The sequence below is a fragment of the Miniopterus schreibersii genome (assembly GCF_964146895.1).
Source record: "Miniopterus schreibersii genome assembly, chromosome: 3".
Lineage (NCBI taxonomy): Eukaryota > Metazoa > Chordata > Mammalia > Chiroptera > Miniopteridae > Miniopterus > Miniopterus schreibersii.
Genome location: NC_138103.1, coordinates 24916796 through 24935946, shown reverse-complemented (window position 1 = coordinate 24935946; position 19151 = coordinate 24916796). Strand labels below are relative to the sequence as shown.

General features: G+C 49.2%; 1 protein-coding gene across 8 annotated transcripts in view; it reads left to right on the top strand.

The window, feature by feature from the left end:
- Window positions 1-19151, top strand: part of AUTS2 (activator of transcription and developmental regulator AUTS2) — a 1039053-nt gene that overhangs the window by 944111 nt on the left and 75791 nt on the right. For all 8 annotated transcript variants that reach the window (XM_081131402.1, XM_081131407.1, XM_081131406.1 and 5 more), the window contains one exon: window positions 14470-14521. In XM_081131402.1, the coding sequence (XP_080987528.1) occupies window positions 14470-14521 (52 nt within the window). The remainder of the gene's footprint in view (window positions 1-14469; window positions 14522-19151) is intronic.

The window sequence follows — 19151 nt, the reverse complement described above, 5'->3', positions numbered from 1 at the left end:
GTCTGTGGAAGGGAGTGAGGCTGGAAAGCATGGAGGCCCCGTGGCCCACGCCACCTCAGCTACTTTCAGTTTCTATTTGAAACTAGAATCACAGAAGAGCTGTCACATGGCAGCTGTGCATTTGGTAAAAATGAGAATTCCAGATTTTATGCTAATTCGGTTTCAGGTTCCTTTGAACCTGCAGTTCCATGAGGCTGTGCTTAAAGCAGCAATCTGTTTTAGATAAAAGAAGGGATTACTAACGACTCTTTCAGTTTTGCAAACATTCGCAGCCTCCAAAAGGAAAGGGGGAGATCAGATGTTTTCTTTCATTAACATTGTCATGTTAAGTTTCTCCTAAGTTATCAATCCAGTAGAAAACTTTTCTTTATTTTGGCAAAGATTTTCCTTATTTCAGGGCTTTTTGTGGTTGCTCTTTTGATCTCCATTTCAGTGGTGTTCTTTCTCTAACCTCAAGGTCCCTGTCGTTTCCTTGCAAAGGCAGGAACGCAGGAGGTGATGTTCATGGATTTGTCTCACCCTGGCACGTGTTCACCCTCTCTCTTTTTCTGAATGTCGGGGATAATTGAGATGGATGTTGCCTATTGCTTTTTTAACAAGCTGCAAATTTAATAGCTTAAAACACAACAATTCTTGATTTGCTCACAATTTTGCAGTTGGGTCAGGGCTTTGCAGAGACAGCTTCTCTGTGTCCCACACAGCATCAGCCAAGGCAGCTCCTCTGGGCGGAAGGAGCCACACCCACGGTGCTTGCTCACGGGGCTGTCATGTCGTTAATGGCTCTTAGCCGGGATCTGAGCCAGGGATTAGGTCCAAGGCCTTGATTCCCCTCCAGGTGGGCCTGCTTGGGCTTCCTCACAACATGGTGGCCGGGTTCCAGGAGGAAAGAGGCAGGAGCCTCCAGGCCTTCTCAACACTCAGGCTCAGAAGTTCCAGGACATCTGTCTCTCCATGTTCTGTTGGTTGAAACAGTGACAGGTCCAGCCCAGACTCCAGGATAGAAGACACAGCCCTACCTTCTCCCATAAAGTTGCGCGAGGCCATATTTAGAGAGTAGCTACCAAGGTGGTTGATGTGGTATTTTAATTATTAATCAATTTTCAGGGGAATTTATACGTACTGTGTTGTTAGCCTTATGACGATGGGTTTCTACAGTGCGTGCAATCCTAAACTGGTGGCAGTTTGTGGAAGGGACTTTACAGTTGGCAGAGATTCGGTCATGGACTCATTAACTTGTTGGTCGGCCACTGTTTATTGACCGTCTATTGCACATAAGGCCTAGGAGTACTGGGCTAGATGTTCAGGGTCACGATGATGCGAGGGGCCAGGGGGATGTCAGGGCACAGTCCTGGCCCTCCTGAGTCTTCACTCACCAAAGCAGTGTCTCGCTCCCACTAAGGAAATGGATGCCCCCAAAAGAATGACAGCGTCCAGAACCGAGCCAAGAAACAGGCAATACACGTGAGGCATCTCCTTGGATATATTTGCCTAAGAAAGTCTTCAAGATAAGCTGTGTTTGGAGCAGAAGATGAAATTGCTGGTTTACTTAATTTGCAACAAAGGTCTGTAAAAGGAGGTTATGCAGGACCAGAGAGGAGTTGGCAGGGCTTTGTGGGCGTGCAGGCTTGTCCTCGTCCTAAGTAACAGCCATATGCAAGCAGAGCAGTTGGCCTGTGCATGGCAGGTGACCCTTTGCAAAGTACACACTCCTTTGATTCATAAAGCCACGGAGAGGGAAGCTTTCGTAACGACCACATTAGAGTTGGCCACTCCATTTCTGATAGTGTAGAAGGGCCAGGGAGAGAAAACTAAGACCAGCACGAGAGTGAACAATCAGAAACATCGGTCAATAGAATGCTCTCAGGAAGGCTAAAGCAAGGGAATCCTTTGACATTCTCACTGCCCGCCTAGTACCCTGGCAACGGTGTGACTCACCTGAACAGTGGAAGCGATTCATTCCTGCCCAACAGGAATTTCCGAAAGTAAAACATTTGGGCCCTCTGTATACTCCGTAATGAGGCTAAAATGAAAGCACGAAAACCTTTGTATTCGTACAGACGGAGGAACAGAATTTCTAGGACCCTAAATAATGGTCATATTTAGAGGTAACATGTTTCCAGGAAAAGAGGGGAAGCTGGAGGGAAAGATGTGCTGACAGGCTGTTGGTCACCATTTGTCAAGTGACTTTTGCAAATTACCTTAATATGGGTGTCGGTCATCTTCCAAACTAAAAAACCTGTGACGGCAAACCAGTCACATACCCTAGTAGTATTCTCACAGCTTAAAGGCAGCTTTACCGTCACATGTTGGGTCTTCTCTGGGTTCTGCCTACCAGGATTTCCGCTGACTAAGATCTAGAACTGACGTATTTCAGCCTTGAGAACAGGCAGGAATTCCAGGCGTGGCCGAGGGAGAGAGCTGGAGACTCGCTGGGTCGTGTGGGTGGTGGAACGTGGCGTCGTGGAGAGGTGGTGGGCACTGGCTGCCACCCCGATGCCCACTTCCAGAGGTGAGCCTGTGCTCTCAGCATCAGCTGCCTCGTCTGAAACGTGAGAAGGATGGCAATTATCCTGTTCACTGCATAGGGCTGATGCAAGGGCAGGTGACATGATCATTGTAAACGTTTTTTTAGAAATGTATGTTACTCCAGGCGTGTGCAGCAGCACCCTTAGGAGGCCGAATCTTAGAACCGGTGAGAAACATCTCCGTGTATGATTTACGGCCTCTGCTCTTTTTCTGGTCTAGAGTTCACTAGTTGGTTGGTTGGTTTCTCCCTCCCATTTCAAGACCCTGAAATGGAGATTAAAATTGTATTTTGAGCCTGACGTAGACCTAGAAGAGCAACTTTCCCTGGGACTAACTGAAGCTAGAAAGGAGGGTCCCCCAATCAGAGACAGAAAATTATTTTCCCTCGGTGCAAAACGTAGCTGAAGTTACAATAACGTACCTGGTGTGGCTTGTTTAATGGTAGCCGTGGTGGGGAGGTCACGTCAGGTAACGTCTCAGTTTTCATAGGAGTCATTCAGGCATCCACCACGGAAGATCGAGGGTAGCTTCAGGGCGCCTTTCCCTCCCCTGAGCTGTTGAATATTTGGGGAGCTCACTGGGTCCAAAGGGACTAAAATGCCTCTGGGGACACAGAAAATTGGAGAACACGGTCAGTTCCCCAGCTGCCCAGCCTTTTCCGACATGGCCCCTTAGCGCACCTGTGGAAACACTGACAGTTGCACCCCTAGTGGTGGCTGCAGGGGCTGCCTTCCTTGCTGGGCCCCCCTCTCCCAAGACCCTGCTAGTGCCTGGGAGCCGGTGGCTGTAGCTGTGAATTGCACCTGGCTGCACAGCCGCTGTTTCCTCAGAGCCCAGCCCCAGCCCCTCAGCCTCACAGCCCAGCCCCCAGCAGGGGGCAGGGGCCGGGGAGGAGGCAGGGCTGCCTGTCCCACCACCATGAAGGGCCTTTTGTACCCTCCCCCTTCATGTATGAAACCAAGAGGGCCTCTACTGATCAGTCTCCCCCAAACCAAGAGCACCTGCTCCTAGATGGCAGGTACTGCAGACCAGGCGCCGCTCCAAGTGCTTTACCCACGGTCATTTACTGAACCCCCGCAGCAGTTGTGCAGTAACAGTGGGCGATGTGACGGCCCCGTTGTGTGGACGAGGCAGCTGAGGCCCAGAGGCGTGAAGCAGCCTTTTCACCGTTACAGAGCCGGTAAGGACAAGTGGAGAAGGAGCCGGGAGCTGGACCCGCAGCTCTGCTGTCAGTAGCTCTGCCTGTAACCACTGGGCCAGCCGTCCCTCAGTTGCCGTGGAGAACTGGCTGGCATTTTCGAGGCCCTCCTAGGAGCCGGCCTTGTGCGGAGAGCACAGCAACAGGCTGCACCTCGATACCTTATTTTAATATTTGCACCAACACTCTGTAGTCTTACGTTACTAGGTCCATTTTGCAGATGAGGAATATAAGGCTTCAGAAAATTTAAGTAACGACTCAGGATGAAGCGGCCGTCTGGATAGAGACTGGATTCAGGGATACGTCCTTCTTACTCCCAGCACACACTCCTGGCCGCCAGGCCAGGGACCACGAATTATAATATCCAGTAGGCCTGCTTAAGAAGCAGACCCTGGGACAATTTACACAAAGGTAGCCAAAGGAAATGCCTCCCCAAGAGCACCGTCTTTTCAGTTTAACACAACTTTCTCCGGTTTGTCATCTTCAGTGTCTTATTTGTACATTTTGCTGAGCCCATCCCTTTAGCTCATGCAGGCATTTTGTACACGTTTTGCATTGTAATCATCTCTGGTGCCCCCGCCCCCCCCCGGGGAGAGGACCCTGATATCAAATGCAGTTCTCAAGACCCCTAATAACAAACCTCATCAGTGTTAAATGGTATAGAGGACTGGCTCCCGGGTGCACACCAGGACGACACAGCCTCAGAGTCCCGGTCTCATGCACTTCTGGGAAAAATAAGGTGCCACTGGGTGACACGAGCAGAGGCTCAATGCATTTTTCTATTTCATTGCCTTTCTTTGTGGGACTGTCAGATTCCGAGTATTAATATCTTAATGTAGATTTGGAGGTTAAGTAAGAGATATTTTATGGGTGTTTTTTTTTTTTTAATACGTTTTCCCTTTGAAGTTTATAGTACACTGTGAAGTTTGAAAGTAAAATTCTTTTTTCTTGACTTCTGCACTCGGAGAATATTTATTTCCCCCTGCATCTCAATAGTATGCATCATAAACCAACCCAGTTCGGTTTATTTACTTCCCTCTCATTGCAGCCTCTTGATCAATGGTAGCAACACAGGAGTATAATGGCAGAGACTCTTGCTTTACCGCAGTGAGAGCGTGAGCTATTGCAGTCCCCTTTCAAAATGATCAGTAATGAGCCTTGTGTTTAAAATGCTCCTCATTCAGAAGGGGTAGGGGCACAGAGCTGAGGGGCTGGGGCCACCCGAGGTTGGCTAGTCATGAATCACTATGGTGCATAGTTTAAAATCATTTGGCCTCCATAGGAGGAATCCCTGGGACCCAGGAAGGGTTTTAATCTCCTGGGCTGCACAGCATGGAAGGCCCTAGGTCAGGAATTAACAGAGGTGGGAAGCCGGACAACCTTGGCAGCGGGGAGATTTCCTGCTCTCTAGGGGTGAGCAACCTGTTGACTTCACTTCTCCACGGGAGAACTCCTGGTGGCCCATGTGGGCAAGGAGCAGGTGCCCCTGGGCTTCTCAGCAGCTGTCTTCGGCCCTGAGTCTCCCTTCCTTTTATCAGTTACCCAGACACTTGTCAGGTGCCCCAGCCTCCCTGGCAAAACTGGCAGAATCTCCGCCATCTATTCATCCTTCCTCATCACACACCGGTTGAGGTAGGCCTGCCAGTATTGGGCTGGGTACATGACGCTTGAACACTTTCAAGATGTGAATTAGATCCGCAAGAAGCTAGGTTGATAGGGAAGGCGTGTCTCAGGGAGTAGGCTGGTACTGTACCCTCACAAGTAGGAGGAAAGTGCTGGACTCCCCAGGCACCTGTCTCTGTTACTTGTGCCACTGCTATGGCTGTGGTGTAAAGACACTCGAGACAGCCCTCGTATAGGTGGATTTAAAATCAAATGGAGTGGCGGGCATTTGGACAAGGGACAAACGGCGAAACATGCTTCTGCATCAGTAAGAAACCGTTTTTAATCACAGCAAACCTGCAGGCCGTTTTTAAACCAGAAGTTACGATTTAACGCGCCAAATGACGTGATTGGGATGCGTGCTATGTTTACGTTTTAAGAAATTGAAGCCTTGCTGTTAGGAAGTTGAGGACGTCTTAAAGCCCAGTGAACTCTCAACATTTTGCTTCACTCAAGACTGGACTTCATAATCTCTCAAGGAGAGCTATGCTTGTCCGGCTGGCTTGGCTCAGTGGTTAGAGCGTCAGCCCGCGGACTGAAGGGTCCTGGGTTCAATTCTAGCCGAGGGCATGTCCCTCAGTTGCAGGCTCGATCCCCCAGCCTCGGTCAGGGTGCGTGCAAGAGGCAACCAATCAATGTTTCTCTCTCTTTTTCCCTTTCTCTCCTTTCCATTCTCTCTGAAAAGCAATGGGGGAAAAAAATATCTTCAGGTGAGAATTAAAAAAAAAAAAGATCCATGCTACTCCCATCCCCCCCGCCTTATCCCGTGACCCAGGCTGTCCCACGTCCAGGTTCCAACCCCGTCTGGAGGGATGGTTAGCGGCAAGGCCTGTGTGAAGGTGGGGCTTTCTAATACAGATCGTGGAAACCGCTGTCACCACTTTTTGGGACTGGGGTCATTTTGATTTTTGTCGTCACCGTGGTGGTCCGCATTGACAGAATCCAGCAGAGGGAATGGCCGTGCACATTGCTGCCACACCGGAATATACTCTTATTGTGGTGTTCTCCACAGTAATCAAAATAAGGGTGTCATCTCTCATCGTAGTAGCCAACACATACATCCTGTTTGCTAAGTGCCAGGTGTCGTCGGCCCTGAGTCTCCCTTCATTGTATCAGTTGCCCAGACACTCGCCAGGTGCCCCAGCCTCCCTGGCAGGCTGGGAAGATGTCACTATGTATTAATTCCGCCTCACATGCACCTACGTGCTGACACCAGCCCTAGGAGGTGCAGGTGCCGTCGTCTCATTTCACAGATGAGGAACATGAGGCACGGAGAGTGAAGAGATCTTCCCAAGGTCTCCTGGCTCGGAAATGACAGGGCCCTGATGTCGGCCAGATGTTGGCTCCTAACCTCTACCCAAAGATCAGGTAGCTGATCGAGCCTCCTGGAGACAGAGATAACCCAGGTGGGGTGACAGCTTTCCCGGGGCTCGTCTGAGAGAGAACTCATGTGCCGTCACTCCCCTTTCCTGGTCTTTTCAGACTACACAACTGAAACTATAAAAGCTGGAGGAAATTTCTGTAAAGACTTCCGCTTCCTTTAAACCACCCCACAGATCCCCAGCACACATTCGGTTAGGGAGTGCCTGCCTGAAGTACACTGTATTTATAATGAACTTTTTCTCTATAAGATGCTCAACAGAAGACCAGCATTTGTAAGAAACGTTTTACCAGAAAATATTTAGTCTCATTCTGGTAATTTACTATACAAATGGAATCAAATCTCACATTTTAAGCTTTCAAATCGCCATTTTAGATGGGTTTAGAAGAACTTCCATAAGTTATCAAACCTAGTTTTTCTTTAGATATAAATTAGATATATTTTGAGATTTGAGGACGATGACTCCGTATTTTAGTTCAGCGTGTTTGTTTTACCTTTTAGCTAGTTAATCAGAAACTTGGCCGAGGCCTTTGGTCACATATCAGAAATCGTTTCTGTTTCTGAAATAACTGACCTAACACAGAAAAGACTGCCGAGTCTGTATTCCGCAGCCTGCTTCTTGTTAGGGTCCCCGCTTTGTAAGACTTGCTCTCCGTAAATCTGGTTCAGAAACCGAAGGTGACGTTAAGCCATTAGTGCTAGTGTGTTAAACCTTCTGTATGTTACAGACATTTGACTTTGTGATCTTTAGATTAACATTTCCAATAAAGGGAAGCTAAGTTCCTCAAGGAAATATAGTAATAAATCGTCTTGATCCTTGCAAGTCAGATCTCGGACCAGGATATCCAGTCACCCAGTGTGTGGATTTTCCTTTATTTTTCTCTGTCTTCCTTCTCTGTATGTCTAATGCTGTCCTGTGCCGACCGCCTTCCAATTTTGACATTAATTCCCTCCCTTGCAGAAAGGAGGGGGAACAGGGCAACTTGGGAACCGATCAGAATGGACTCATTCGCTCGTCTGGTCAGAGGCAGGGAAATGAAGCAGAGTGGCAGTGGTGGATGTGGCAGGGAGCAGGCTGGGGCGCAGGCGGGGCGCGAGAACGCCGCAGAAGCCGCATTCTGTGGGTTCTCTAGAGACTTGGCTGTTGGTGTTTCTGCCTTCCTCCTGATTGCAGATAATCAGAATACAGGGACACATGCAGATCTGTCCCAGGCTTTCATCTGTGGCCTAATCCCTAATAATCAGAGATGACAATCTAATGCAAGGCATGCTAAGTGTCAAATGCTGCCTGAGAAAAGCACTCCAGAGGGCTAAGTGGTCGCTTTAGTTGGTCATCTAAGTTGCCCATCCTTTTGTGCATTTCCGTTTACCCTGAGGGGGACCTGGCAGGAGCTCTGGCAATTTCTTCCCTGTAATATTGATTTTATTAGAGCAACAAGACAAGAAAACCATCCCATTCTGATTGCTCCAAAAAAACCCCACAACATTTTAATGTCTTTTCTTGAAAATTTAATGTTTGCCTTTGAGCTATCTGGGTATTGCAGAAACAGCTTCAGAATGAATGCCCCCTAGCTAGAGGGCCTCAGCTGGTTTTCCTGATGTCTTATAAAAAATAGGAAAATCTAACTCCAAACTTACAACTTCTGAAGCACCTTTTCTTCTGACTTCTCTGGGGTAGAGAAAAATCTCTCTCTCTACTACCTATCTTTTTTAAAAAGTTGGTTTTAGAAACACCATGAGGGGCTACCAGTTGGGGAGGGCATGAGGCTGAAGAGAGACCCTCTTATTTCCAAAATTAATTGTATTCGGAGGTTCAAGAAAAAGAATTTGCCATACGGCAAGCACCCCCCTTTTTTCTCCTTGAGACATTTTTCAAGAGTGCCATGAAGTCAAAGAGTGACGAATGTTCAACCTCAAAGAGGTGAGGAACGGGCCTTCTTGCTTTAAGCCAGTCTCCATGTCACGGTATGCGGTGTATGCCTCTTCCCAGCCAGGTTCTTTTCCTCTCATCTCAGCTGCGCTCCAGGTAACAGTGGCACTGGAAGGGAAATCAGGAACTGGAGCTTCCCTCTCCTCTCACTCCTCCCTGGTGTGCACGCTCTATCCTAGAACCCTTCCAGTTGCAGTCTAGGCCTTGCTGTCTTCTTTCCCTTGTGCTGGAAAAATCACAGCAACTTTTGCCTGCAGAGGATCCCCTCACTCCCACAAAATGGCCCCTTTTCAGGGCCTCTGTGTTTGGGATAGTGAGTAAGGAGGCCAGAAGGCTGCAGAGGGGGCTACCAGGCTGGACAGAAGGGGGATGGGTATGCTCTGGGCAGGAGTGGGATTTCAGGGGAAACCCAACAAAGCTTGTGGTCATTGAGGGCCCTCTCCCCCTTTGCAGGCCCTACACTGAAGACGAGGGTGATGATAAATATTAGGAAGATAGTAATTGCTGCCCACTTAGTGAGGCTGTGGCTTTGCTTCATTCCTTTTCCTACATCTGGTGGGTGCCAGGAGAACCAATCGCCTCCACTTTGTTACTGGATTTGAAAAATGGGGGGCGGGGCATTTGTAAACGCCCAGTTCATGCACTCAGTTATCCTTACGACCTAACAAACTGCATTCCGTCTCTCTGATCACGATAGGGATGAGGTTAGATTAGGATCTTTTTGTTCTAATACTAGACTCTGACCTCCCTCCATTTTCAACAATTATTATTTTGGATTGAGCACCTACTACGTGCCAGGCGGTTCACATATTTCCCTTTCTTGCCTGGAGAGCTTGCTCTGTGCAGATGTGGCTGGCTTAGTTGCAGTTCAACCCCAAGCCACGGGTCTAGTGGCCTTTCCCTGCCTCAGCGCAATACTGGAAGCCGCAAGTGCGGGGAGGGCTCGGAGCGTTGCAGTTCCCGCCGCGCCCGTCCGCCAGGAAGGCTGCCTGGGGACCTAGGGCCCGAGCCCCGGGCTGGGGGGACGGGGAGAGCGACAGCTGTCTGTGCTGCGCCCAGGGACTGCGCCCCCGCCAGGCGGACCCGGCGCCGGGCCGAGAGGAGGGGCTACGAGAGGCGGGGCGCGCGGGGCGGGACGGAGGAGGGGCGGTGGCACCGGCTGCTCGGGCTCCGCGCGCCGAGGAAGTCCCGCTCCGAGAGCTGCCGGCGTCTGGAGGAGGCGCGCTCGGCGCAGTCGGGGAGCGCAGTCCGGAGCCAGGGTCCCCGGTGCCGCCGCCGCCCCGTCCCGACACGCTTTCAGCCAGGTAGCCCGCGGCGCCGGTGACGGCCGCTGATGGAGTTCACTTGAGCTGGGAGCCGGCGGGAGAGGCAGGCGCCCGCGAGCGGAGCGCGGGCCGGAGCCCAGCCAGCCCCGGGCGCTCCCCCGCCGGCCGCCAGCTCCGGCCAGGAGGCGCCGTCGGCCCCGCGCAGCCTGCTTGGCGCCCGGGCCGGGCCGCTGCAGCGCCCCCCGCGCCCCGCGCCGGGGAGATCGGCCAAAAATAAAGACTCCCGGAGCGTCCCCCTCGAGCGCGGCGGCGGCGGCGGCGGGACCCGGACCCGGCGGCCCGCGGCGCTGCTGGAGAGGCGGGCCCGGCAGGCGGGGAGCCCGAGGCTGCCGCCAGGGAGAAGCCGCCGCCGCCGCCGCCGCGGTGTGCCCTCCTCCTCCTCCTCCCTCTCCCTCCTCCCTCCCTCCGCACATGGTCTCCTTTGTCCTGTCGCCGCCGCCGCCGCCTCGCTCTTAGCTCCGCGCCCGGCGGCCGCGGCTCGGGCCGCTCCTCGCCGCCTCGCCCGCCCGCTGGTCCGCCCGGGACGTTCCTCGGGTCCCCGCCGTGCCCCGCCGGCCCCGCGCGCCGCAGGAGCCACCCGAAGTCGGCGGGCGAGCGCCTGCCGGGTGCGCTCCCTCCCGCCCGCCGCCGCCCGCCCGGCTCGGCCGCGCTTGGATGTGTGCGCGGCGCCGGCCCCTCGCCGCCCGAAGCGGCCGCTCCCGGACGGATCTGGTTCCTGCATCCGCTCCAGACTTTGCTAGGACGGCGGGGGAGAGACTTGCGGACCGAGCCCAGTCGGAGTTGGGCGTTTTCTCTTCGTGCGTTTGGCTGGTTTTCCCCGGGTCTTTGACGACCCCCCATCGTGAACCCTGCTAAGGAACCCAACCATGAACTTGGGGCTGCCGGGACCGCTTAACCCTTTGCGACCAGGTAATGCAGCCCCGGGGACCCGGCCCCCTCGCCCGCCGCCCGCGGTTGGAGGGGAGGCGGCCGGACCGGGGGTCTTTTGTTGCGGCGGCCGGGCGGCGGGCTGGGGTGGCAGGGGCGGGCTCCTCGCGGCCGGCGCGCCCGAGACCCTTGGTCGCCCCCTCCCCCGCGCTCGCGCTCCCGCTCCGCGGCCCGGGCGCCCGCCTTTGTACTTTCCTCCTCGGCCGGCGGGAGCCTCGCAGTCGGGCCCGGAGGCGGGAGACGCCCCAGCGCCTCCCCGGTCCAAGGGGCTCCGCCTGACCCGGGCCGGCCGGGGCCTGCTGCGCGGGGGCCGGAGACCTGGGCGCCGCGCTCCCCGCGCCGTCCCCGCGCCGAGGTCGGGGTCCCGGCCCGCGCGCGGGGCCGAGGGGAAGCGAAAGGGGATCTGGGCTCGGAATCGGCGGCAGTTGGGGAGAAGAACTCGCGCTTAAGTTTCGAGGAGGTTTCTCTTTTCTTGTTGAAAAGTCCCTCTTTCTGCGGCCGCGGAGGGCTGTCCCCAGGGCCCTCGCCGAAGGAAATCGAGGCGGACCGCGGAGCGCAGCGGCTGCGGGACGCCTGCTTCTGCTTTTATTCGTTTTCCTCCTTCTCCACGTTCCTTCCTCCAGTCTGTCTGACTTATTTAACTTTTCTTTAAACAACTACGGTGTCTAGTAATTTTTTTAGTATTAAAATACAAGTCTGCACCTCCCCCTAAATAAAAAGCAACCTAAAAAGCTTTTTTTTTTTTTTCCTCCCAAACCCTTTAGTAGCCACTTCAAGCCCTCAACCTCCAAAACCGAGTGAGGGGTATGAAATCGAAATGGCTAGCAAAATCTAAATAAAGGTCTTCATCTTGTAAAGGTCCCCCCGCGTTAAAGGACAGAGGAGAAGAGCTCCGCGCATCTGCTCCCTCTCGGCTACCGCGTTTCCATTTGTCGTTCCTGATTTAAAAAAAAAAAAAAAAAAAAAAATTAGCCAGGAAGATGGTCCAGGGTAATATAAGATATTGCAGATTTTAAAAAAAACGAACCAAAACAAAAAAAAACTGAAAACGAAAACGCCCCAAAGATTAAAACCCAAGGAAAAACCCAAGGAGTCAAATAATTTGAACAAATGCTTTAAACGCGCGAGTGGAATTTGGAAAGTTTATGGAGAAAACGCGAAGAATTTTCTTGTAGTTTCCGCTTTAGACTTTGACTAAGAAGCTCTTTCTGACTTTCCGGGCCATCGTCCGCCACGGCTTTAACCATCTGAATGGGAGAGAGAAGGGATCCATAATCAGTTTATGATCACCCAAAGCCCCATTGCAATCATTGACTTTTGGGTATTTTTCTGTGGTGGCCTTGTTGAGACTCCCACCGCCCCCAGTTGCAAGAGGCATCATTTCAGGCTTTGTAACATGCATCAGAAAATTAAAGGGTTCAAAAAGCTAATATCCTGTCAGAATTATTTCATCATAACTTAGTGGTTGGCATCATAATCAATCACATCTAAGTTTGCTTCAGAGATAGGGTCCCTTAACGGCTTATTGAGAAGACAGCAAGCATATAGCCCAGTGGAGCTGACAAAGGTGGCAGCCCAAAGGGGAGGGTGTGAAAGGCAACCAGAGGGCCTTTCACCTTCACCTACTAGAGCCCCTGTCCTGCTCCATCCCTATCACATACCCACTCACACCCCAAGTGCAAATAAAAACCCAGTCAGGATCCATTTCCTTTCCTTACCCATGCTTTTTGCTTTTAGGGTGCAGTAATTTGTTTTTCTGTTTTCTTTAAACCAGTTAGACTGGAATAAGTAATTCCAGAGTCTGCAAGGGCTATTTCAGTCTGGTAAAATTATTTAATTAACAGACTTTTAAAAATATCAGCTGGAGTTTATTTTTTTAAGCCATGAATTTAACATAGCCATTCCGGTTACAATCAGGATCTTGATACTTTTTCATGGAAGAATGGTGAAATACTCTTAAGTTTTTACCTGGGATACTCACATTCCTAGAAATCACACTTAATTTTACAGCTTAACAACACTATTCCCATAATTTTTGCTTTTATAATTCAATCTTCTTAATCTGTCTAACGCATATCTATTTCCCCCTCCATGCAACAGTTTTTTGGCAGTTTATTTTTATTAAAAGGTACTATAATATACAGTTTTGTTTCAGATGTCAGGAAGGCCTTTGGTGTGTGTTTTTTGTTTTTTTTTTATCATTCCTGCAAAAGAAGAGGAAAACACTGTCTAGGATTTATTTTAAGCTGTTTATGTATGGATGCAGCTCATTTGTTTTGCACATTTATCTTTTTTTTTGAACTGTTAATCTTCTGATTAGAATGAAAATAAAGGGAAACATAGCCATAATAAAAATATTTTATGTCTTCCCATATCACTTGCTTTGAGAACTAGAACATGGTCCCCAGATGTACACGGGAATATCTCTTCTTTGTCAATGTAACATGGAAAAATTAAATCGAATATCTTCTTTGTCTCTAAAAGCCAGCCCCAAAGTTCAGAATATGCTATACTTCGGTCCTCCCCTTCCTGTCTTTTCTACATTTTTCTTTTTTATTTATTCAGCATTCTATGCTTTGCTTTGTGAAACGTGCATTTCTAGAAAGTGTGAAAGATAAGTGATTTCTTACAAGGATTGAGTAGCCAAAACATCATAAATGTAACAGCCATTGTAACTTTGAATGTAGATACATCTTCAAATTAGTGAGCGTGCTTAATTTTTCATTTTTTAATTTCTCAAGTTCTAGAAATATTCAGTGCTTCCAAAACATTATACTATTTTTCTCCAAACCGACTTCAGGTTTATTTTGGAGAACATTAGTGTATGATTTAAATTGGCTCTACTCTTGCTGTTTAAACAGGCTTATTTCAGTTTCCTCAAGCCAGTGTGATAATTAGCAGACATGATCTCTAGAAAATGCAAAGGAAACTATGCTGATGGCATGTATAGTGTCGGGTTCTGGGGCAGGTCAGCTTGGTTTGGTGTCAATACCAAGGTCATCCTGGTTACTCTAAGGGACAGGGATCTCAGGGTCATCAGGTGAACATTTAAAAATTAATTTCTGGGAGTCCTGTCGACACTTTTTAGTGAGGAAGAGCTTGGTGTTAAATAATAGGCATTTGTGGTTTGTGAAAGAAAATTGAAAAATAGGCATGTGTGCAAATATGAAAAAAGGACCATTTCCAAAATAATGATCTGTCAGTGAAATTGCAAAATAATTATGTGAATGAGCTGAATTGCTTTGTGTATCATCTCATAGAAATATGTTTTGCACAGATAATATGTCTAATAAGGAAACGTTTTTGAAATCAGATTTTTCCCCCCAGCAAATAGCTGCACTGCAGATCTCTCTCAGGCAGGCAACTAGCACCACCTTATGGAGGATTGGGGGAAGTTCCTGCTTTCCCTAGTAGGCTTCTCTAAAATGCAGTAAATTGATTTAGGGTAATAGTGATGATGATGGTGACGACAGTATTAATGACAATAATAACACTTTTTTTCACCCTTCTTGTTTTTCAGGCATCAGATGCCAGCTCTGAAAAACTCTTCAATACTGTTATTGTAAACAAAGGTAAGACTCTAATTCTGAGCCGTGGCTTATTACGTATTTTCATATTTGTGTCACTGTCATTGCCTGGGAAGAAAGAAGAAAAAGAAACGGTCTTTTTTGCGTTCTGGAACTACGGTTCATATTTTGTGGTTTTGCTTGAGACAGTCTGTGTTCTTTTGTGATACGTTAAAAACCGTTTATTTTAGGGAATACATTGAATCCTTATTTAAATCGATTTGACTAAGAAATCACTACTATCTTTGTGGCTTTAATTTGATGTAGGAAGCGGTAATGGAGAGTAATAGTTCTCAAAATGCCTTAACTTCATTGTTACTTATCAACTACCCGGCAGTCGGAGAGCTGTCAACAGCCGATTTGTACTGCAGACTAATAACCAGTGGATGTTTAGTGCTCGCAGTTTTATCGTCGTAAAGCAAGCCTTACTCGGCTGTGGGCTTTCTGTAAAGTTAATAAATGAGCAAGAGAACCAAATTTAAATATGTGCTATCCCATTAATTTCTTCCAAACCGCAATATAGAGTTAGAGAGGCTAATGATATAGCAGTACATTAAGGGAAAACTTATCTTAAATCATTGCCAATAGGTTTCTGGGCAGTTTTCATTTGTAGCAGTGTTGTTGGAAATAATGAAATTTAAGGGAGTGTCTAATCACGGGCTTTGCAAAGATGTAGGATTTGAAAGGTATAGAGCATATTGAGAGTGGAACCGGATACAGGTGCCTGCAGGATAATTGCTGAGGAAGCTGTGCTCTCGGTGGGAATCCCGTTCGCTCTGTTCTGTGTTACCTGGAGCAGGCTTGGCAGCGCCTGCGCAGGGTCGGGCCTTCATAAAGTGAAATTTGAAACCCGTCAGCATTCCATAGTTGCTCGGGCTAGCATTTTTTGCTAGCTGGTTAGTAAGACACATTTTCAAGTGCAGTTACTTTGAGCTCCCAGATTATTTTAGAATTGGAACCAACTGCAGTTTTAAATAGTACATTATGTTTAGAGTTCCCTTGAGGTGTCTATGCCTATGTGATTGCTGTTACTCCCAGAATTATTGTCATATTGAATTTTATCATTTTTATTGCATAATGGAGTATTCCGGTTTTATATTTCATCATATTTTTTTGATGGACTGAAAGTTCGTATAAATTTGTTAACCATAACGCTAAAAGCCCAATAAAAGAAGATGCGTGCAGTTCACGGCATCCAGTGCTCACATGTAAAAGTGCATAATTGTTCACTGCTCATTTTGATGGGGGAGAGGATTGGTAGACCGTGGTGTATCTGTGTGAAGGAGGGGTGGGGTGGGAGGAGGAGGAGACTGAGAGAGGCCACGTCACCCAAAGGAGGTCCTCTGTGTTTCAGTGACAACTGGCCTCAGCCCCTCCCAGGACCTCCAGCGCCATGTGACTGTGTCTTTCTTTGGCCAGTTTGCTATACAGCTTTGGAATGCGTTTCCCCTCCCTGGGCTCAGCCCTGGAGTGAGAGTTGGCTCTGGGACTGCACTCCGGCCGCTCTGCCCTTCCCGGGCTGAAAGGCCCTCTTCAGGGCGGATGGGGAGTGATGGATGCGGAGGGGCCCGTCTGCCCTGCCCTCCTGCTTCGGCCCCTGCGCTCCCTTTTCCAGCCCACCGTTTCCCACATTCTTATTTGTGTTTACTTACAGAGTGTGATTTGTGGCATCTATTTGGTTGTGAATAGTCACCCCCTGACTGGGTGCCTTTCTTCTGGGCTGCTTTTCTGGGGCGCTTTAGTTGCCTTGAAAGGATTAAGGTTTCTTTGTGTACACTAAAATCAACATCGGCTTTTTCTGAGCTTTGCTTGGGAAACCGTACACAAATAAGCATTTTAGTTGATGGCAGATTATTCCTTTGCCCCTTATTTCCATCAGAATGGTCTTTCTTTTCTCCTCCCGGTTTCCCCTTCATGCCTTATGCTAATTCCTGTGGGTAAGAGGAGTGACAAGAGAGGGAATCAGTGCGAATCCAGGTGCTGCTGCCCAGAGTGACCGGTGTCCAGCACCCGCCCCCCGCCCTCGAGAGAAGGAGATTAAGGGGAGCAGAAGGGAGGTGGGGAGATGGGGACAGTTTTGTTAAGGGGATTAGTATTCAAACTGCTAAACAGCTGGAAAACAACTTCAAAAAGAGACTCCTCCTGTAGTGATAACGTCAGCAGTGGCTTCCAGGCAGGTGCAGAGAGTCCCGCTCTGTGCTCCTGGCTCTTTGGTCTGTTTTACTCGGGTTAGTGGAAGTGTTTACCGGATGGATGGTTGACAGGGCCTTCAAGGAATTGTCAGCTTCATGCACATCAAGTTCAAGCTCCCTGCAAAGCAGCCTGCCTGCCTACAAGTCAGGTCTCCTGTCCCTGTCCAGTATTCTTAGCCAAGAGCAATAAAAAGCGTTGTAAGAAAAGGGCAAATTTACACCAGATAACAAACAGGACTGGGAAGATCTTCAAAACCTCCAGCGTGCATGGAAGCTGACGCTTGTATTTCTCCACCTCCAGATGTTTAAAGCTTCGTATCACCTCTCTGGCTCAGGAGTTCCATAGTGCACTGGCCTCATAGAAGCCTGGCTTTAAGCTGGTGCTGAGATGCTGCTGCTGAGCCCAGTGGCAGCAGATTTGGGCCATAAAATTTCACTGTGGGAGGGCGGTGTTAATCTCACAAACTGATTGTGGTAGGGGCTGGGGGGGGGGGGGGGCACAGCTTTGATGTTGGGATACTGGGGCTGGAGCTCCAGGCTGAAGCAGCAGGGACCATGGCTCTGGTCCCATCAATCTGTTTGTGAGCTTGAGTAAATAATTTAGCCTCTTTAGGTCAGAATTCTCAACCATAGCAAAAGCTCCCAGTCCTGGGCCTGACATCTCTGGTGGGGATGTTTTATAACATTTAGCTGGGAAGCAGGGAGGGGCTGAAACAGAGTAGGTGCGATGGATGTGTTTTATATCACTTCTGCCCATTGATTTTATGTTGACGTTCTCTGTGTTGTACAGTCCATCCAATTTAATAGAGAGCTAGTAAGATTCTTGTGTTTAGGTGTTCCAAACCGTTGCTTTCTTCTGATGCCTTTTATTTCCCATTTGAAAACAAATTAATCAAGCAGTGCAAGCTTGCATGTACCCAGGACATCCCAGTGAGAGCTGAGCTTGTCCAAAGAGGCGGGAAGATGAGCCTCCAAATTGCAGGGCTTTGGGTGTAGACCTAAAAAAATAGTTTAACTTTAATCAAGGTCATGGTTGCCTTCCTTAATCTTCATGTGTTTAAATGTTTACAGGATGTTCATGTGAGTTTTATGAATCCTTCTGTCTTTGTGACTCAACCATCTGCCAAGGAAAAAATTAATTTTCCCAGTGAGACAGAGACACACAGAGAGACTTACTTCTTCTTGGTGTTCAGTTGGTTGAACTGCTGTAGGAACAACAGGACCTATCAGCAAAATTCCGGGGTATTCGTCCTTAAAAGGAACTCTCCCGTCAGTGTGGTGTGGCCAGCCAGTGTGTGTACCCTTTCTCACCTACCATGGGGCCTACTGCTTGGGGGTTTTGCCACTTTGATATATGGACAGAAATGCAGAAAATGAGTCCTTTGCTGCCTGGGACCATCCTGCCAAGATATTTAATCTCTTTTAAACTCTGAAATTGCTTCAGGACAGAGCTCCCTGAGGAGGAAGGAAAAGAAGGGCAGCCCTACCTGGGAAGAAGGAAAACGGTGGTCCCTGGAGTCCTCTGTCTATGTCCCAGCCCAGGTGTGGGTTCAGGGTCTAGGTGAGGGGTAGAGAGAAGGCCTCTTCCCGCCACAGAGCCCTCTTGTCCAGGGTCTGTCCTGCAGACTGGGGGAGTTACAAAGGAGAGGTGGCCAAGAGGTGTATTCACACCAGGATTTCCTCACCCCTTCTTGTTCCTTCACCTTTGTCTCACATAGTAGCCTTGGGCCCTCCTGAGCAAGCTGTTAGGGAACTGGAGTACTGAGGTGAGAGTGACCCAGGGAGGGAGGAAGCGCCTGGTTTGTGCTCCCCTCTGCTGTGAGTACCCAGTGCCTACTGAACTGTGAACAGCAAAGGAGCAGCCAAGGACCATCCTATGTCAGGCATGGGGAATTCTGGTGACCACTCACCATGAGTACCAGCTGGGACCCGGGGACCACTTGGAGCTCTCTCTGACCAGGACTGTTTTTCATTTTCCAGCCCCTGCCAGGCCTGCTGGTAGGTACACCTGGCCTTTTCTTGGGGTCGTTTTGTGTTGAGGGTTTCCATGGGACACAGGTGAGGTCAGAGCCTTTAGGTGAGCGGGCTTTTCAGTATTTTTGACAGTATGGTTTTATCAGTGTAGAAAGAAAACCTGGCTAAAAAATTGCCTCAGATTTCAGGAGACCAGATGAGAGACAGGTTACTAGAGACAGACCTGCCTGGTGTGATGAGGTTCAGTAACTGGGTGCCTAATACATTCTTTAATGGAGATGATCTAACCTCATTTATTAGGCTTAGGCATGAAGGGGAAACTCGTTGGTTCAGGACCAAAAAGCAGAGTTATATTACCACCAAGGCCACCACTGATAAGAAAAACCCTCCCCTAAAATAATCCTATGCTTTCTATATAAGTGGAAATAAGGCAGTCGTTGAGTATAAGATAGCTTTCTTTTAATTTTTTT